Below are 13,582 nucleotides of genomic sequence, written 5' to 3'. Positions count from 1 at the left end.
TTGTGCTCAAAATAAGTTAATGTTTTGAACCATAATAATAATAATAATAATAATAATAAGATAATTTTTCCATAAAAATATAAATTAAAAATTAACAATCTCAAAGCCTGAACCACTGTGGTGCAGTTGGGCTTGGACTGTGCAGCAGACCTCTACAGAAGTGGTTGACTCAAAGCCCTCCCTTTGTCCAACACCATATTCAAGTCTATTTCTGGTATTTATGCTGTAATTTTGAAAAAGCTGCTTATTTTCAAATTTATTTTATTAACAGAACCTGGGGGTACTGATATTAAATGAATGCATCACAATTCATTTTGTGACTTTAGAAGTTAAAAATAACAATTACCGAATAAATAAATTTCAGTTTACATTTTGATTAATGCATTAAAGGATTTTAAATTAAATTATTTTAATATATTGCTATGAATTCGATTCTTCTCAGTCATCTTGTGGACTCCTGGTGGGCACTGGCTTTTTGATTTTAAACCGCTGCTAAAAACTGTGGACTAAATGAGCAGTGTAAAAATAAAAGAACAACAACAAAAAAACTCACCACTGCGTTTGGCCCAGTGGTGTAAAGAGGAGCTCTTGACCAGCATCTCATCGACTTTTCCCCCAGACATGTTGTCCATGAACTGTCTGCCATGCTCCAGAGCCAAGTAGCAATCACAGTAATAGTCCCTCTCCTCCAGGCGCATGGGGGTCTTGAGACTGGTGCTGGGATGTTCTGGCCTGATGATGGGGGAGAAGGGGTTAGTGCACAGGTCCTGCAGCAAGAGGATTAGATCATCCGGGACCTGCTCTTTAAGGGCCGCCCCTATCTGAAGGGAGGCCACGCGTACAGCCTCAAAGTGCTTCTCAGTCTCCCGACCAGCATCTGAACCCCTTCCCATGATGTCCAGCTCATCCTCCAGAAAGAGGCCGGCACCATTTCCATATCGACGGTTCATGACCGCGCTGAAACCGCAAGAGCAGGGGTCCATGCTCGAGTACTGTGAGTCCATGTTGGGATCGCTGATGTAGACGCCCACATCTGCCCCCGTAATGTTCATGTTGCAGACGCAGATGCAACAGCTGTCAAAGTTGCAGTCCTTGAAGAGGTTCATGACCGACTCGGAGAGGATGAGGGTGACGTATAGGCTGTGAGCTTCCGGGATGGAGGGCACGGTGGCCGGCTCCACTGAATTTAAAGGTCGGCAGGTGGAGGGTGTAGAGGCGGGAGAATAGAGGTCGGAGTTCTCGTATTTCAGCGAGCCCTGGACGCTGGCAGGGCCTCTGGGGGTGCGTGGGGTCCGGGGTGTCCGTGGCGTCGGGGCAGAGATTCGAGGGGTGGCCGGTGAGGGCAGGATGCCAGCGCCGCAATTGCTGGGTGGTGCGCTGTTGGACATAAAGGTGTTGTGTGTCTGAGGGGTGCAGCTCTGGTCCTGCTCAACTGCACTTCCTACACTAGGGATGTTACTGTTGAAGAAAAGGAGAAAGTGTCACATACAGTGGTTAAAATATCAAACCAACTGGCATTTATTTTGCTGATAAACAGCACGAGCATACGTTTCAAGCCAAAGTGTGAGAGAAATAAGACTGTTTGGTTTAAAATTATAAAACAATAGAAATACTGTCAAATTATGGGGAAAAACAAAGTTGCTACTTTCTGCTTGTCACACAGTGGGATATTTAGTCACCTCCTCAAATCCTCATCAAGTCAATTCAGTTCAGGGAGACATGATCCAATTCCCAAACGATACCTGAGTCACTGCACACTAAATTATTTAAAGTGATTCACCCAAAATCTTTGTAAGATTCAACATAAAAGCCTCTTATAAAGCATAAAAGCATCTTATGTGTGCTTTAAGAAAGCATAGTTAAGTGGCTCTTTGGATGTGCACAAGGAAGATTTTTGAGTGTGATGCACTGAAAAAATGGGCTTACCATGGGCTGGTAAAATGTTCTTTCTGTTTTTGAAAGAAGTCTCTTAAGCCCCATTCACACCGCCAGTGATATAATCCCATGCGTTTTCAATAGAAAGCTGGCGACTTGCGGCGACCCGAGCGACAGTGACCGCTGGCGACGGAATGTGGGCGTGTCAAGCGATGCGAGTCAAGTGACAAAAGTTGAGAATTCTTCAACTTTATGCAAATAAGCAGTGAATTTCACGAAAGATAACCAATAGGAGTAAAGAATCTGTCAGCAGCACTCATATATTACTGTCTCGAGTGCATGCAAGACAGGACAGATTTCCTGAGTGATTTTACTGTTTTATATGATTCGACTAACCACATACATGGATATAAAAATGATGTGTAGAAAAGAAACAGTTGACTTTCTAAATGCGTTTGAATCATACACTCATGGTTCAAGTTGTTACTTATTTGATGCAGTGAGGAGTTTAAGTTAATGATTTAATGCACGAGCACTGCTGTAGTTTATATAACAACACTCTCCAACAGCAGAATGGCACTTTTATGTCTTTACCCACAGTACTCCAGTTTTCAGTGTCACATGGTCCTTCAGAAATCCTTCTAATTAGCTGATTTGGTGCCTAAGAAATATTTCTTACAATTATCGAAGTTGGAAATAGTTGTATGGAAATATTTTGGTGGAAAACTTATTTTTCAGGATTTTCCAAGTTCAAAAGAGCCTTTTTTTAATCTTTTATAACATGGGTGTCCTTTTCTGTAACTTTTGATCAATTTAATGCATTTCTACTGAATAAAAGTATTTAAAAAAATCTTACTGACCCCCAACAACAGAAGTGTTTGTCTTCTGTGAATGGCCAATAGAAACTGATTAGGTGGGTAAATACGGAGTTAAAAAAGTGACGTGACATACAGCCAAGTATGGTGACCCATACTCAGAATTCGTGCTCTACATTTGGGGGTTCAGTGCCTTGCTCAAGGGCACCTCAGTCGTGGTATTACCACCCCAAGAATCGAACCCACAACCTTAAGGTTAGGAGTCAAACTCTCTAACCATTAGGCCACGACTTCCACTTTAATGACAGAATTTTGATTAGTTGCTTTTGAGATAAAATAAACCATATTCTATGTGCTTTGTTTGCTTGGACAGTGCACATTCACTATAAAGCCATTTTTGAAAACCGCTTATTTGCATCAAACCACAAAATTCACAAGTAGTATAGTCTCGTTTGAGAAAAACAAAAAACTAAATAAAAACAAACAGTGAATCAATGTCTTTTTCTCTTACAGTTTAAGTGAAAGTACACCTGTGGTTACTCTGCTGGGAACGTACTCAACTGTAGGAACGGACTTCATCAATTCACTAAAATTACCTTGGCACCAGTTAATAAGTTATTTGCCAAATAGCATAGTTTTTGTTAGTTTTGAATAAGGTGTTCAGAAGTGGCAGGAAAACATATCTGCATGAAAACAGATGCAGGTACACATTGTAAAAGTTGAGTGTGCTTGCCATCAATGCTTTGGACAATTGCTCAATTAAGGCTGCAGTATCATTAATACTGAACTGCTATTTTGGTCTGGCAGCTGCTTGGACCGCAAACAGCAGAGAAGAGTGTGTCATGTGCTTGTTAAAAACCTGACCCACTTACTTTAACCACCACCCGCTCAATATGTATCCTCCCAAGTAAGGTAAATCAATCAATTAAAAGCCTTTTAGGCTTCCATACATGCCAACAAGCTGATGAAAGCTTTTGTTTGTTGAAAAGGTTTGTTCGTTACAAAATAATTCTGCTAGGGAGGAAGAAAAATCCCTAATTTCTGGGCTGTTGCACCTGTCCTTGTTGAGGAAGGTCATGGCTGCCATTGGTTGCAGCATCTCCAGTTTGCCGACTGTCCAGCTGGGCCGGTACACACACTCTTCTGGAAGCTTGATGGGAAGCAGACAATGGCTGGGCAGCATCTTCAGAGGGGCGTAAAGGGAGCAGCCGATGAGCGCTTGACAGGACTCTTGTTTAAACACATAGGAGAAGTCCTGAAAATACAATAAAGAAACAGTCTTGCATCACAAAATGCCTCTTCACGAAAATATCCCTGGGAATTGACAGCAGTAATTAAGTACTACCTTAATCTCTGAGGGTTTGGGGCTGCAGAAACCCTCCTCCACCTCCATCTTAAAGTTCCCGCTGATGGCCCCATCCAAAAGAGAGAAGCCAGCCCCTGACTCTGTATTGCCCATGTTTATAGGAGAGTAGCCCATGATGATGTGCTGCTCCAGTGATGGAGGGGTTGGGAACATCTGGTGCAGGTCCGCAGAATCTAGATCAATAAACACACACACACAATGAAGGAACAGAAATTTGGCACTATAAATAGAAAATAGGTAACAGATGTTTGCCATTAACTTATCAGTCTGTGATGACTTGTGCAGCACTAAAATGGTTTTTGTTTGATAAAACATGTAGCTCTTGGATTCTGTAGCTTTAAGTAAGAGCAATAAGTAGAAGCCCATGCCATGACTTCTCGAGAATTGCACAGATATTAAGATCCTATACTATTTCCTAATAATAATAATAAATTGATTTAAAAAAAAAGCAGTGTTATTTTACTTTTATTTATATACTATTATAGTATTAATATATTTTTTCATTATAATTTAAGTTAACTTTAGTGTTTTAAGAACTAAAATTAACACTAAAATTATATACATTTTACTTCATTTTTATTTTTAATTTTTAGTACCTTAACACCAAACTTTTATCAGTTAGTTGCCAAAGCAACACATTTTTGTCTTTATATTTAAGTTTGATGTTTCAGTCTTATAATATTTATATTCTATTTTATATCAGTTTTTAATGAAATTAATGAAAATTTTAATAGGAGTTTTGAAGTGAATTTGAGCATCACAATATTATAATGTACAAAAAAATAACATTTTAAGATTTGCTCAAGACTACAATTAAGTGTTACTGTTTTAAAAAATAAACTTTAAATGAAAGAAGCTAAAATATGAACTTGAACAATATCAGATACATTTTTTTTATCTTTAAAATATACTTTTAAAATGCATTTTAAAAAAAAACAAATGTGTGATGATAAATAATTAATATATTTTTTTAAATATCACTCCAATATCAGCCAAAAACCATTGTGGTACAAATATATATAAAGCATTTCTACATATTTAACAGCATAACTTTAAAAATTCCCACTCTCTATGGATAATATGAACTTGCATTAAAGCATTCTAAACCAATCTGCTCACACACTTCCAATAACAGTTATTAGAACAAATGCATCAGTAATGATGCAGATACAGCAGGGGGCATGAATTGAGGCACATACAAGGCAGGGGGTCTGGCGCTGCTGGTTTTGGTTCTTTCCTACCAAATTTTCCCTCTGCTACACCAGCAGCTCTTCTGGATCCAGGCTGTTTGGAGTAAGACAAAGAAATGTTCACTTTAATTGCTCTACTGTTCCACTAATTCAGCAAATAAAGAATTTTATGATCACCTACAAGGTTTTATAATGAGGCAGGATATCCAGCAACAAAGCGGTCTCTAATGGCGCTTTTCCACTGCGTGATACGACTCGGCTCAGTATAGCACAGCTCGGTTTGCATTTCCACTGTCGTTTAGTACTGCTTTAGAGTGGCCGGGATTATTCACGTCATTATAGTTGTGCCGCCTCTACTGTCGCGACTCCTAAAAAAACGTTTTCATTTCGCGTCGCCCCATCAAGCTCTCGCTGGATCCACTCTGCTACCAATGAGAGGAACATCTGTACTTCCTCAACAGACAACGTACTGGGGTTTTGGGTTGTTAAAAAAAAGGTGTGCTCATTCAAAATAGTTGCGTTCTCTCCTTCGCTGGCCGTGCTGATTTAAATCTAGTGGTTCTGTTGTGTTTGTGACGCAAGTTCAGTGATGGAGGTAGTCATGAGTCTCTCTGGCCAGAGTTTACATGTCATGTTTTGGTAAGGGTAAGGATCACTTGGAACCTCAACCGAGGTGGTACAAAAAAAGTACCAGGTACTGCTCCCAGTGGAAAACCCCCCAAAAGTTAACAGTACCGAGCCGTACCATGCAGTGGAAAAGCGCCATAATTTGCTTCAATATGAATTTCACTGTATCCAACTGATAATGATTTTACACTTTGTTTAAATAAGGACAGCTAGCCTTTTCACTTTCCACTTCACTGTTAGAGTACTAACCGTCAGGTCATCCTCGTCAGAGTTAAAGAGGTTGTCCAGGTCATTAATGGACACAACCAGATCTGTCTCGTGAATCAAGCTGGTGGTTGGAAGTGATTTACTGCCAGCTGACCCCTGGGCATCTGTGTGAAAAGGTGTGTTCAAAATGACCCTCAGGAACATTTTCAGAAACAATGAAACATTTTTTATCAACTTAAGTGTAAGGAAATAATACTCACCATCAGAAGATGACAAACTGCCATCATCCCTCTAAAACAAAATAAATAAGATTAAGACTTCTCACTTTGAGAAACATGATATCACAACATTTTTCTAAGAAAAATCACTGCCTGACCTTATTTTTCTTCCCGGTCTCCCTCTCGGCTCCTGTTTTTTTGTCTTTATCAGAGAAAGTAAACTCATCGTCTCCTTCCACAAAAGCATAAGGGTCAGATTCATGCTCCTGGTCCCCATCGCACTCAGCTGCTGAGAGATACTGTTTTTTCTTTTGCTCGTACATCTTCACCAGCTCTTCCGACACTTTCAGAGGCCTTTTGGAGGAGGACATAAACCTGCAACAAAACACCCCACACTATGTTACACTCTAGCTGGAAGAAAGTCATATTGGATAACCGATCAGTTACACAAATACTACTTTGACATTTATTAGTGTGTATTTAGCACTTAAATATTAGTAGCACTAAAAGATTTAGACACATCAGTGTAGTTTTTTTTTTTGTAAGAAATTAGTACTTAAACTATATACATAAAACTTTTAATTTATTGTTTTTAATATATTTGTGGTCTAAAAATTTTAATAAAAAAAAATTAAATCTAAAACATGCTTATTATATTTTAAATATAAAATGCCACATATCAATAAATATATTTTACATAATAATATCTATAATAATGGTTATAAACCTGTTCTATAGCCAGTCATAGCCACTAAATCAAAACATCAAGTGTGTAGCAAAAACCTCAGGGTAAACTCTGCAGAGTCGCTGTCAGCAACTGTTGACTATTTATCTGTTCCAGGAAATACATTATTAGGTCACAGAGAGTGCACCAGAAAATTGGGCCAGGAACAGGGTCCAATTCAACCCATCTGCCCCTGCCATCAACTAACAACCAAACAAAGCTTTTTTTTTTTTAGTTACTGACAATCACTGAAGCAAAATGACTTGCAAAAGGGCCAAATAAATGTTCTTTATGGAAGAGTAACTTGCCTTACAGTCTGTAATTAAGATGTTTAAAAGCTAACCTATTCACAGGCAAGTTAGAAAAGCTTCCTTTTTCAAGAAGGCAAGCACTTGTTTTGAACAGCAATTCAGTTTTATTTTTTTTACAAGGATCCATTCTGCCTGCCAAAAGAAAACTGTTGGTATTCAGTTCAACAAGCCAGAATGACTCAATTTATTTTTAAAATCACACTTCCCAAAGTTGAAGAGGTGCTCCTGTGGCTCAGTGGTAGAGCACTGCGTTAGCAAAAGGTTGTGGGTTCAATTCCCAGAGAATACACATACTGATAAACAACAATGTATAGCCTGAATGCACTGTAAGTTGCTTTGGATAAATGCATGAATGTAAAAGAAAATGTGTTGGTATTTAGTGTCACAATATCACTATTTTAGTGCACAAGGCTAGAGAACTCACTCTGTAACTGACACAACAGCATCCTGGCCTCCAGCCCTGTTACCATCCTCGAATAGTGTGACCCCAGGAAGATGAGGTGTTTGGAAATCCGCATTCTTCCTACCAGGCACCCTAAAGTACCTCCAGGGGTTGTGTGTTGTGTCCTCGTTGGGGTTTATGGCAGAGCCCATGTACACGGAGGCTTCTAGGGACTCTGGGTACGGAGGTGGGCAGGATAAAGGCATTGGGTCTAGTGAAGAATCATCGGGGGGTTTCTGGGGTACCAGGCAGGGCTCAGAGGAAGGAGGATAGAAGTGTTGGTGCAAGGGTGAGGAGGAAGACTTTAGGCCGTCGGCAGTCTCCTCTCCGTGCTCACAAGGGTGCGGGCTGAGGGGCGGGGGTTGAGGGGAACCACCCATCTCATCAGTTGAGCTGTGCAGCATTGGGGTCTTGCTGGAGGTGACGTCAGCATGGTGGAGGTTGGGGTAGCAGCTGTCCTCGTGGCCCTGCAGACACAGCCTGTGAACGCCATCTCCCTGCTCCAAGTTGGGCTGTTCTTCACACAGAGAGCTGCGGTGGTGGAAGGGCGTCTGGGGCCTCTTTTGCTGCTTGTCTCCTTTCTCCAGCTTCTCCGCCATCTTATGTTTGGTAGAGGGCTGAGGAGGTTGGCCAGCAGATGGAGGATGCCCGGGGGTGCTACACGCCCGCTGTTTCTGGTTCTTAAGCCTGGAATGAAACGTGAAAGCTGTCATCAAGCAGGCTTTCATTCATTAATTTCAGTTAATTACATGTCATTTGTTGCAGATGTGCAGCTTGAGAATACCTTGAGCAACTGCACTGCGACCTTTGAGATGACTCCACAAAGTCCCAAACAGAAGCTTTGTCCGTTTCTTCCTCACATACTCCATTAGACATGGTTGAAAACTTTCTCCTGCAAAAACAAACCATACCAAACACCTGAAGTTGCTTTGTTCTTACTCGACAAATTTCCCATTGCCATGTTATTTGCTCTGGCTGATCAGTTAAGCTGCATACTTGTTCTGGGCTCGGTTAATATTGCACTCCTGCCAGACTCTCTCCACCATTTGGCTGGCTAGCCGGCGGGGGATCTTGCCTCCGTGATGACTGCTGCTGTCCACACTAAAGGCGCCTGACATAGCGGAGAGTTTCACCCATTTCTGGGCAGGCTGAGAAACTGCAATAGAGTGGGGGAAATCATTACAACTAAATGTTTTGACAGTAACAGAGAATCCAGGTCTTTGGCATTGAACTTTTTGAAAAAGAAATGCATATAAAAACAAAAATAAACCATAAAAAATTACATTAAATTAGAGGTTTATGGATTTCATAGTTGAATCTGAATTTTCGAATCTTGCCAATATTCGACTGATAGTCGAATCATGTGTTTGAGGACGGGGGCTAAATACATTACTAAGAGCCAAATCAGACATTCGACAGCCATAATTACTGACATTAACACACAGGGAAAATGTGTCACGGATGCCTCGCAGAGACAAAAATAAACTTTTGATGAAAAGCTAGTTAACATTAAACATCAGCAAAACCCTTTTTATAATAGTGCTCTCATTATAACGTTATGTATGTGACAGGAGCCTAGTTATTAATGTTCTGCATTTTTGTTTTGAGTTGTGTGCGCTGAAGATGACCAGTAGAATGAGTCATCTGATAGCAGGTTATTAATCAGTGGGATTTAGCTCATAAGCCCCTTTCACACTCTGGAAAATACACGGGTAATGTGTCCTGGTGTTCTGTCGATTTGTCCTACCCTGTCAGATTTTCCTACCACCCACTAAAACAGTGGGTAGTACAATTATATTTTATTATTATAGTGTCCTCCTCATAATGTTATAGTTATTAATGTCATCGTTATTAATATCATGCATTGCTGTTTGTCCTGCACGCGCTGCAGAGATAATCACAGTAGTATTACAATGAAGTGCTTTAATGCAGTGCAACTCAACCAAATCCATCTTATACGAGATAAATAATGCACAATATATATAAACTGGCTGAAATGTTTTGAAGTCACTTGTACTCTACCTGATCGAAAATATCCAGTCTTTCACACTGTCTGTGTGAATCGGAGTCGTATTAAAGATTTAAATCCCTGCCACCAACATGCTTCTCTATTGGTCACGGATTATGGAAAGTGAAACTTAAATATAGGGGTGGTTGGATTGATTCACGCATGTTAAAATATTTATTTAAAACTTCTTTCTTTTCAGATTCTTATTTACGGCTTCGTTCTTTTCAGATTCAGATTCCCCATATACTCAAGATGGCATGATCATAACACCGCATGAATATTCGACTGTGAGATTGGTAGTCTACTCAGGCTCCTCCTATCGAAGCATTGAATCGTTGACTATTCGGGGTCACCCCTACATTAAATGTATAATTACAACAATAACTACTGCTACTGTTATATGAAGTTACAGTTAATAATAAAAATCACATATACACATTCACAATTTCTCTGGCTTTAAAATGATTCTTATGCTGCCCAAAAAAATACATAAAAATAGATAAGTCACATCATTTATTGATTACATGATTAATATTTTTTTCTTCTGCATCTAAAATGTCAGTTAATGCTGTAGTAAGAAAATACAATCAATCACACAACGTTTGCATTAACACAACCCCAAGTGGAGGGGAAAAGAAATTACTTGTGTAGAACTAAAGTTAAACTTTTTTTTTTTCATTCATTCACAATAACTGAGAATGTGGTAGTGGTACCTGCTTGCGCCTCCTCTGGTGAAGTGGGAGGAGTCAGAGTGACTGAAGAGATGCCAGTATCTCCATGGATCATGTGACTGTGCTGACCTCCTGAGTAAGAGCCCGAGGAGGTGGAAGAGCTCACTGTAGCCATGACTGGGATGTCTGACTGGGCCACCAGCACCAGGCAGGCTGGGTACACCATCCTCACCCCAGCTGTGCAACATAAATGATTACTTGCACTCGTACTTTACTTTAATTGAGATGATGTTGAACTCTCAATATTTACAGCTGACTTACCAACAACAACCTCAACAGCAGCCAAGGAGTCATCCTCCCAGTCGAGGTCATCCATCTTGTCGTCTGTGACCTCCTTGGTGCTGGGGCCTATGGGATAGAACTGCTTCCATTCTTCGATCAACTTCTGGGTCGGTGGATCTGACAGCTTGAAGGACTGGCCCGTCAGAGTCCCACTCAAACCATACGGAGAGAGGATCACTGGAGGAAAACAAGCAGTATACTGTCTCAATGTAATTGCAAGTGTGATACTTCCTGGTAATATCTCTGTTCACTTCGTGGTTTCCCGAGAACAAGAGAAAGAGAACGAAAATGCTTAGGGCCACAAAGAAAGCTATAAAACGAAAGTCATGAACTCTGTCAATAATTCAGTTCACACTAGATCTGAAACAGGACAATAAATAAAGAGCAAAGGTATTTTCTTTTTGAAGTGTATTATGAAACATGGTATTAGATGTTAACATATGTCTCGTAATTATTCTATATGAAAACAAATTAAAAAAATTATGTTTCTTTGTGTGATATAAGTATCATTAAGATAATATTTAGATTATTTTTCATTCTGATTAGAAAAAAAATTATTATTTTTTTTTTTCAAATAATTTTTATGGTTTTAAATTTTAGTTTTTTATATTAACCCTGATATATACTAAATATAACTGCATTATTAACCTCTTTCCTGTCACTTTTGATACATTTTAGGCGTCCTTGTAGAATAAAAGTATGAATTTCTTAAGTGTATAATATATTTGCGAACATGAATTGCAGTGTGCATCTCCTTTAAAGCAAAGGAAACTGACTGGAGCACAAACAGTTGCATTATCTCCACTCCTCCTCCTACAACTTCCGAAGCTTTTCTCACCTACGATTACACATTATTCAAAACTGTGGTGAGATCGGACCTGTGCTGACACAGGTAGTTTCATGACACTTTAACACAAACCAAGCACAAAAGGCAAGCGAAAACTTGCCATGTCTCAATACATGTACAAATAATAAAAATATTCACAATATGAACAAAGAGTTCATATATGCTTGTATTAGGCCAATCGTTAGAAGCAAGAAAGATATTCACGTTGCAGTAATAGTAAAAAGAGCAATTTCCATGTAGATAAGTATTACTTGAGAGAATGTTTGGGTCCATTGTTCAAGACAATAAAACATGATGGGATAATAAGAATGAGTGCTCTTGGCATTCGACATTATTGCTTTTGCAAATACATCTAACAGGAGTCTAACATAAGCATCAGTTGCCCTTTGGGAGATGGTTAATGAACTAACACAAGCCAGACAAGTGAACACAAGCCCCGTGAACAAGCCCTGCCAAAGTCAATCTTCAGCCATTACAGTGAGAACAACTGGAATAAAAAAAAAATTAATTAAACTAAATTAAAATCGATCAATTTGTGACTGCTAGCCACTTAGAATGGAGAAAAAACAAGCTTCAGATAAAGAGGTTTGTCAGCATCTCTTGAAACAAGGACACTTCCATTAAACAAATATTTTACTCTTAATTCAAGTTCAGCCCTATGAGAACTGTGAAATGACTATCCACACATCAGAACTTAATTTGTACTTAACCTGGAATATTGCTTTAAAAAGAAACAGCATTTCCAAAGGTGGATTAACGACTGACGTTGATCCCACATAGGACAACAGGTTGAGAAGAAACACAGATGCATCTTGTTAAGGGTAAAGCATACTGTGCAAGACACGAGCTTGTGAACTCGGCACCTTGGAGGGAACGGTGGTGATGTAACAAAGCTGAAAGCCAGAGAAGTACTGAATCTGGAAAACACCTCATCAGCCACAGTGGGGCTACACTGAGATAATGACTATCACAAGAGAAGCAACGTCTCAGAGGTGTTAACATATTGCAGGCCTGACATTACTGTGTCCTTGAACAGAAGAGAAAACGTGTTTGCCACCAGTCTGACTGCTGGGGCAACGACAAACCACAAAAAAGACAGCAGAACGAAGAGGAGGGCCTGTCATCTTTTGAGTTTCAACACTAAAGTGTAAAATTCCCTCTCATGTCTACTGTCATTATGTGCGTCGCACTGAGTGCTAAACTTTCCGCTTTTGTATATCAATACAACTGTGTCTTAATGTGAGTCAACAAACAACAACAAAAAAAAAACTATCTACAAATGAGTTTAACAGCATTATTTTCACATAGACACTTAAAGGGATAGAGTTAAACCAAAAATAAAAATTAGCCCATGATTTATGCACCCTCAGGGCATCTTCAGACGAATCCAATCAGAGTTATATTAAAAATGGTCATGGTTCTTCCAAGCTGTACAATGGCAGTAAATGGTGCCCCTGTTTTTGAAGCCGAAAAAAGTGCACACATCCATCAGAAAACTGCTCCACATGGCTCTGGGGTATTAATAAAGGTCTTCTGAAATGAAAGATTGCGTTAGTTAAAGAAAAATATTGATTTTATCCCCAGAGCTTACATTGTGCCTTCCACTACGTCTATGTCATACGCTCGAATGCCTTGTCGTGAACGTGCCAGCTTGACTAACCGGAAGCTGGAGATTACAGTTTATACATTTTATATTTTTCATACACTAACACATCATTTCACCTCAGAAGGCCTTTATTAACACCCCGGAGCTATGTGGAGAAATTTTATGATGGATGGATGCTTTTTTATTTTGGCTTCAAAAACAGGGGGACCCATTCACTGCAATTATACACCATGGAAGAGCCAGGAAATTTTTAAATATAACTGATGTCAGATACGCCTAGGATGCCCTGAGGGTGAGTAAATAATGCGCTAATTTTCATTTTTGGGTGAACGA

At 39.5% G+C, this 13,582-nt stretch overlaps 1 protein-coding gene across 1 annotated transcript in view; it reads right to left on the bottom strand.

Moving 5' to 3' along the window:
* The window catches only part of LOC128029280 (mediator of RNA polymerase II transcription subunit 13-like), a 33,751-nt gene that overhangs the window by 8,423 nt on the left and 11,746 nt on the right, over window positions 1-13,582 (bottom strand). The window contains exons 5-16 of the mRNA XM_052616964.1: window positions 10,776-10,973; window positions 10,497-10,691; window positions 8,772-8,931; window positions 8,560-8,667; window positions 7,758-8,462; window positions 6,457-6,673; window positions 6,341-6,371; window positions 6,123-6,244; window positions 5,256-5,340; window positions 4,036-4,229; window positions 3,746-3,945; window positions 554-1,458 (exon numbers count right to left, since the gene is read on the bottom strand). Of these exons, the coding sequence (XP_052472924.1) occupies window positions 554-1,458; window positions 3,746-3,945; window positions 4,036-4,229; window positions 5,256-5,340; window positions 6,123-6,244; window positions 6,341-6,371; window positions 6,457-6,673; window positions 7,758-8,462; window positions 8,560-8,667; window positions 8,772-8,931; window positions 10,497-10,691; window positions 10,776-10,973 (3,120 nt within the window). The remainder of the gene's footprint in view (window positions 1-553; window positions 1,459-3,745; window positions 3,946-4,035; window positions 4,230-5,255; window positions 5,341-6,122; window positions 6,245-6,340; window positions 6,372-6,456; window positions 6,674-7,757; window positions 8,463-8,559; window positions 8,668-8,771; window positions 8,932-10,496; window positions 10,692-10,775; window positions 10,974-13,582) is intronic.

The sequence above is a fragment of the Carassius gibelio genome, chromosome A15, assembly GCF_023724105.1.
Source record: "Carassius gibelio isolate Cgi1373 ecotype wild population from Czech Republic chromosome A15, carGib1.2-hapl.c, whole genome shotgun sequence".
In the NCBI taxonomy this organism is placed as follows: Eukaryota; Metazoa; Chordata; class Actinopteri; order Cypriniformes; family Cyprinidae; genus Carassius; species Carassius gibelio.
The sequence above is the reverse complement of the archived record's forward strand: the minus strand, read 5'-3'. Positions and strand labels throughout refer to the sequence as shown.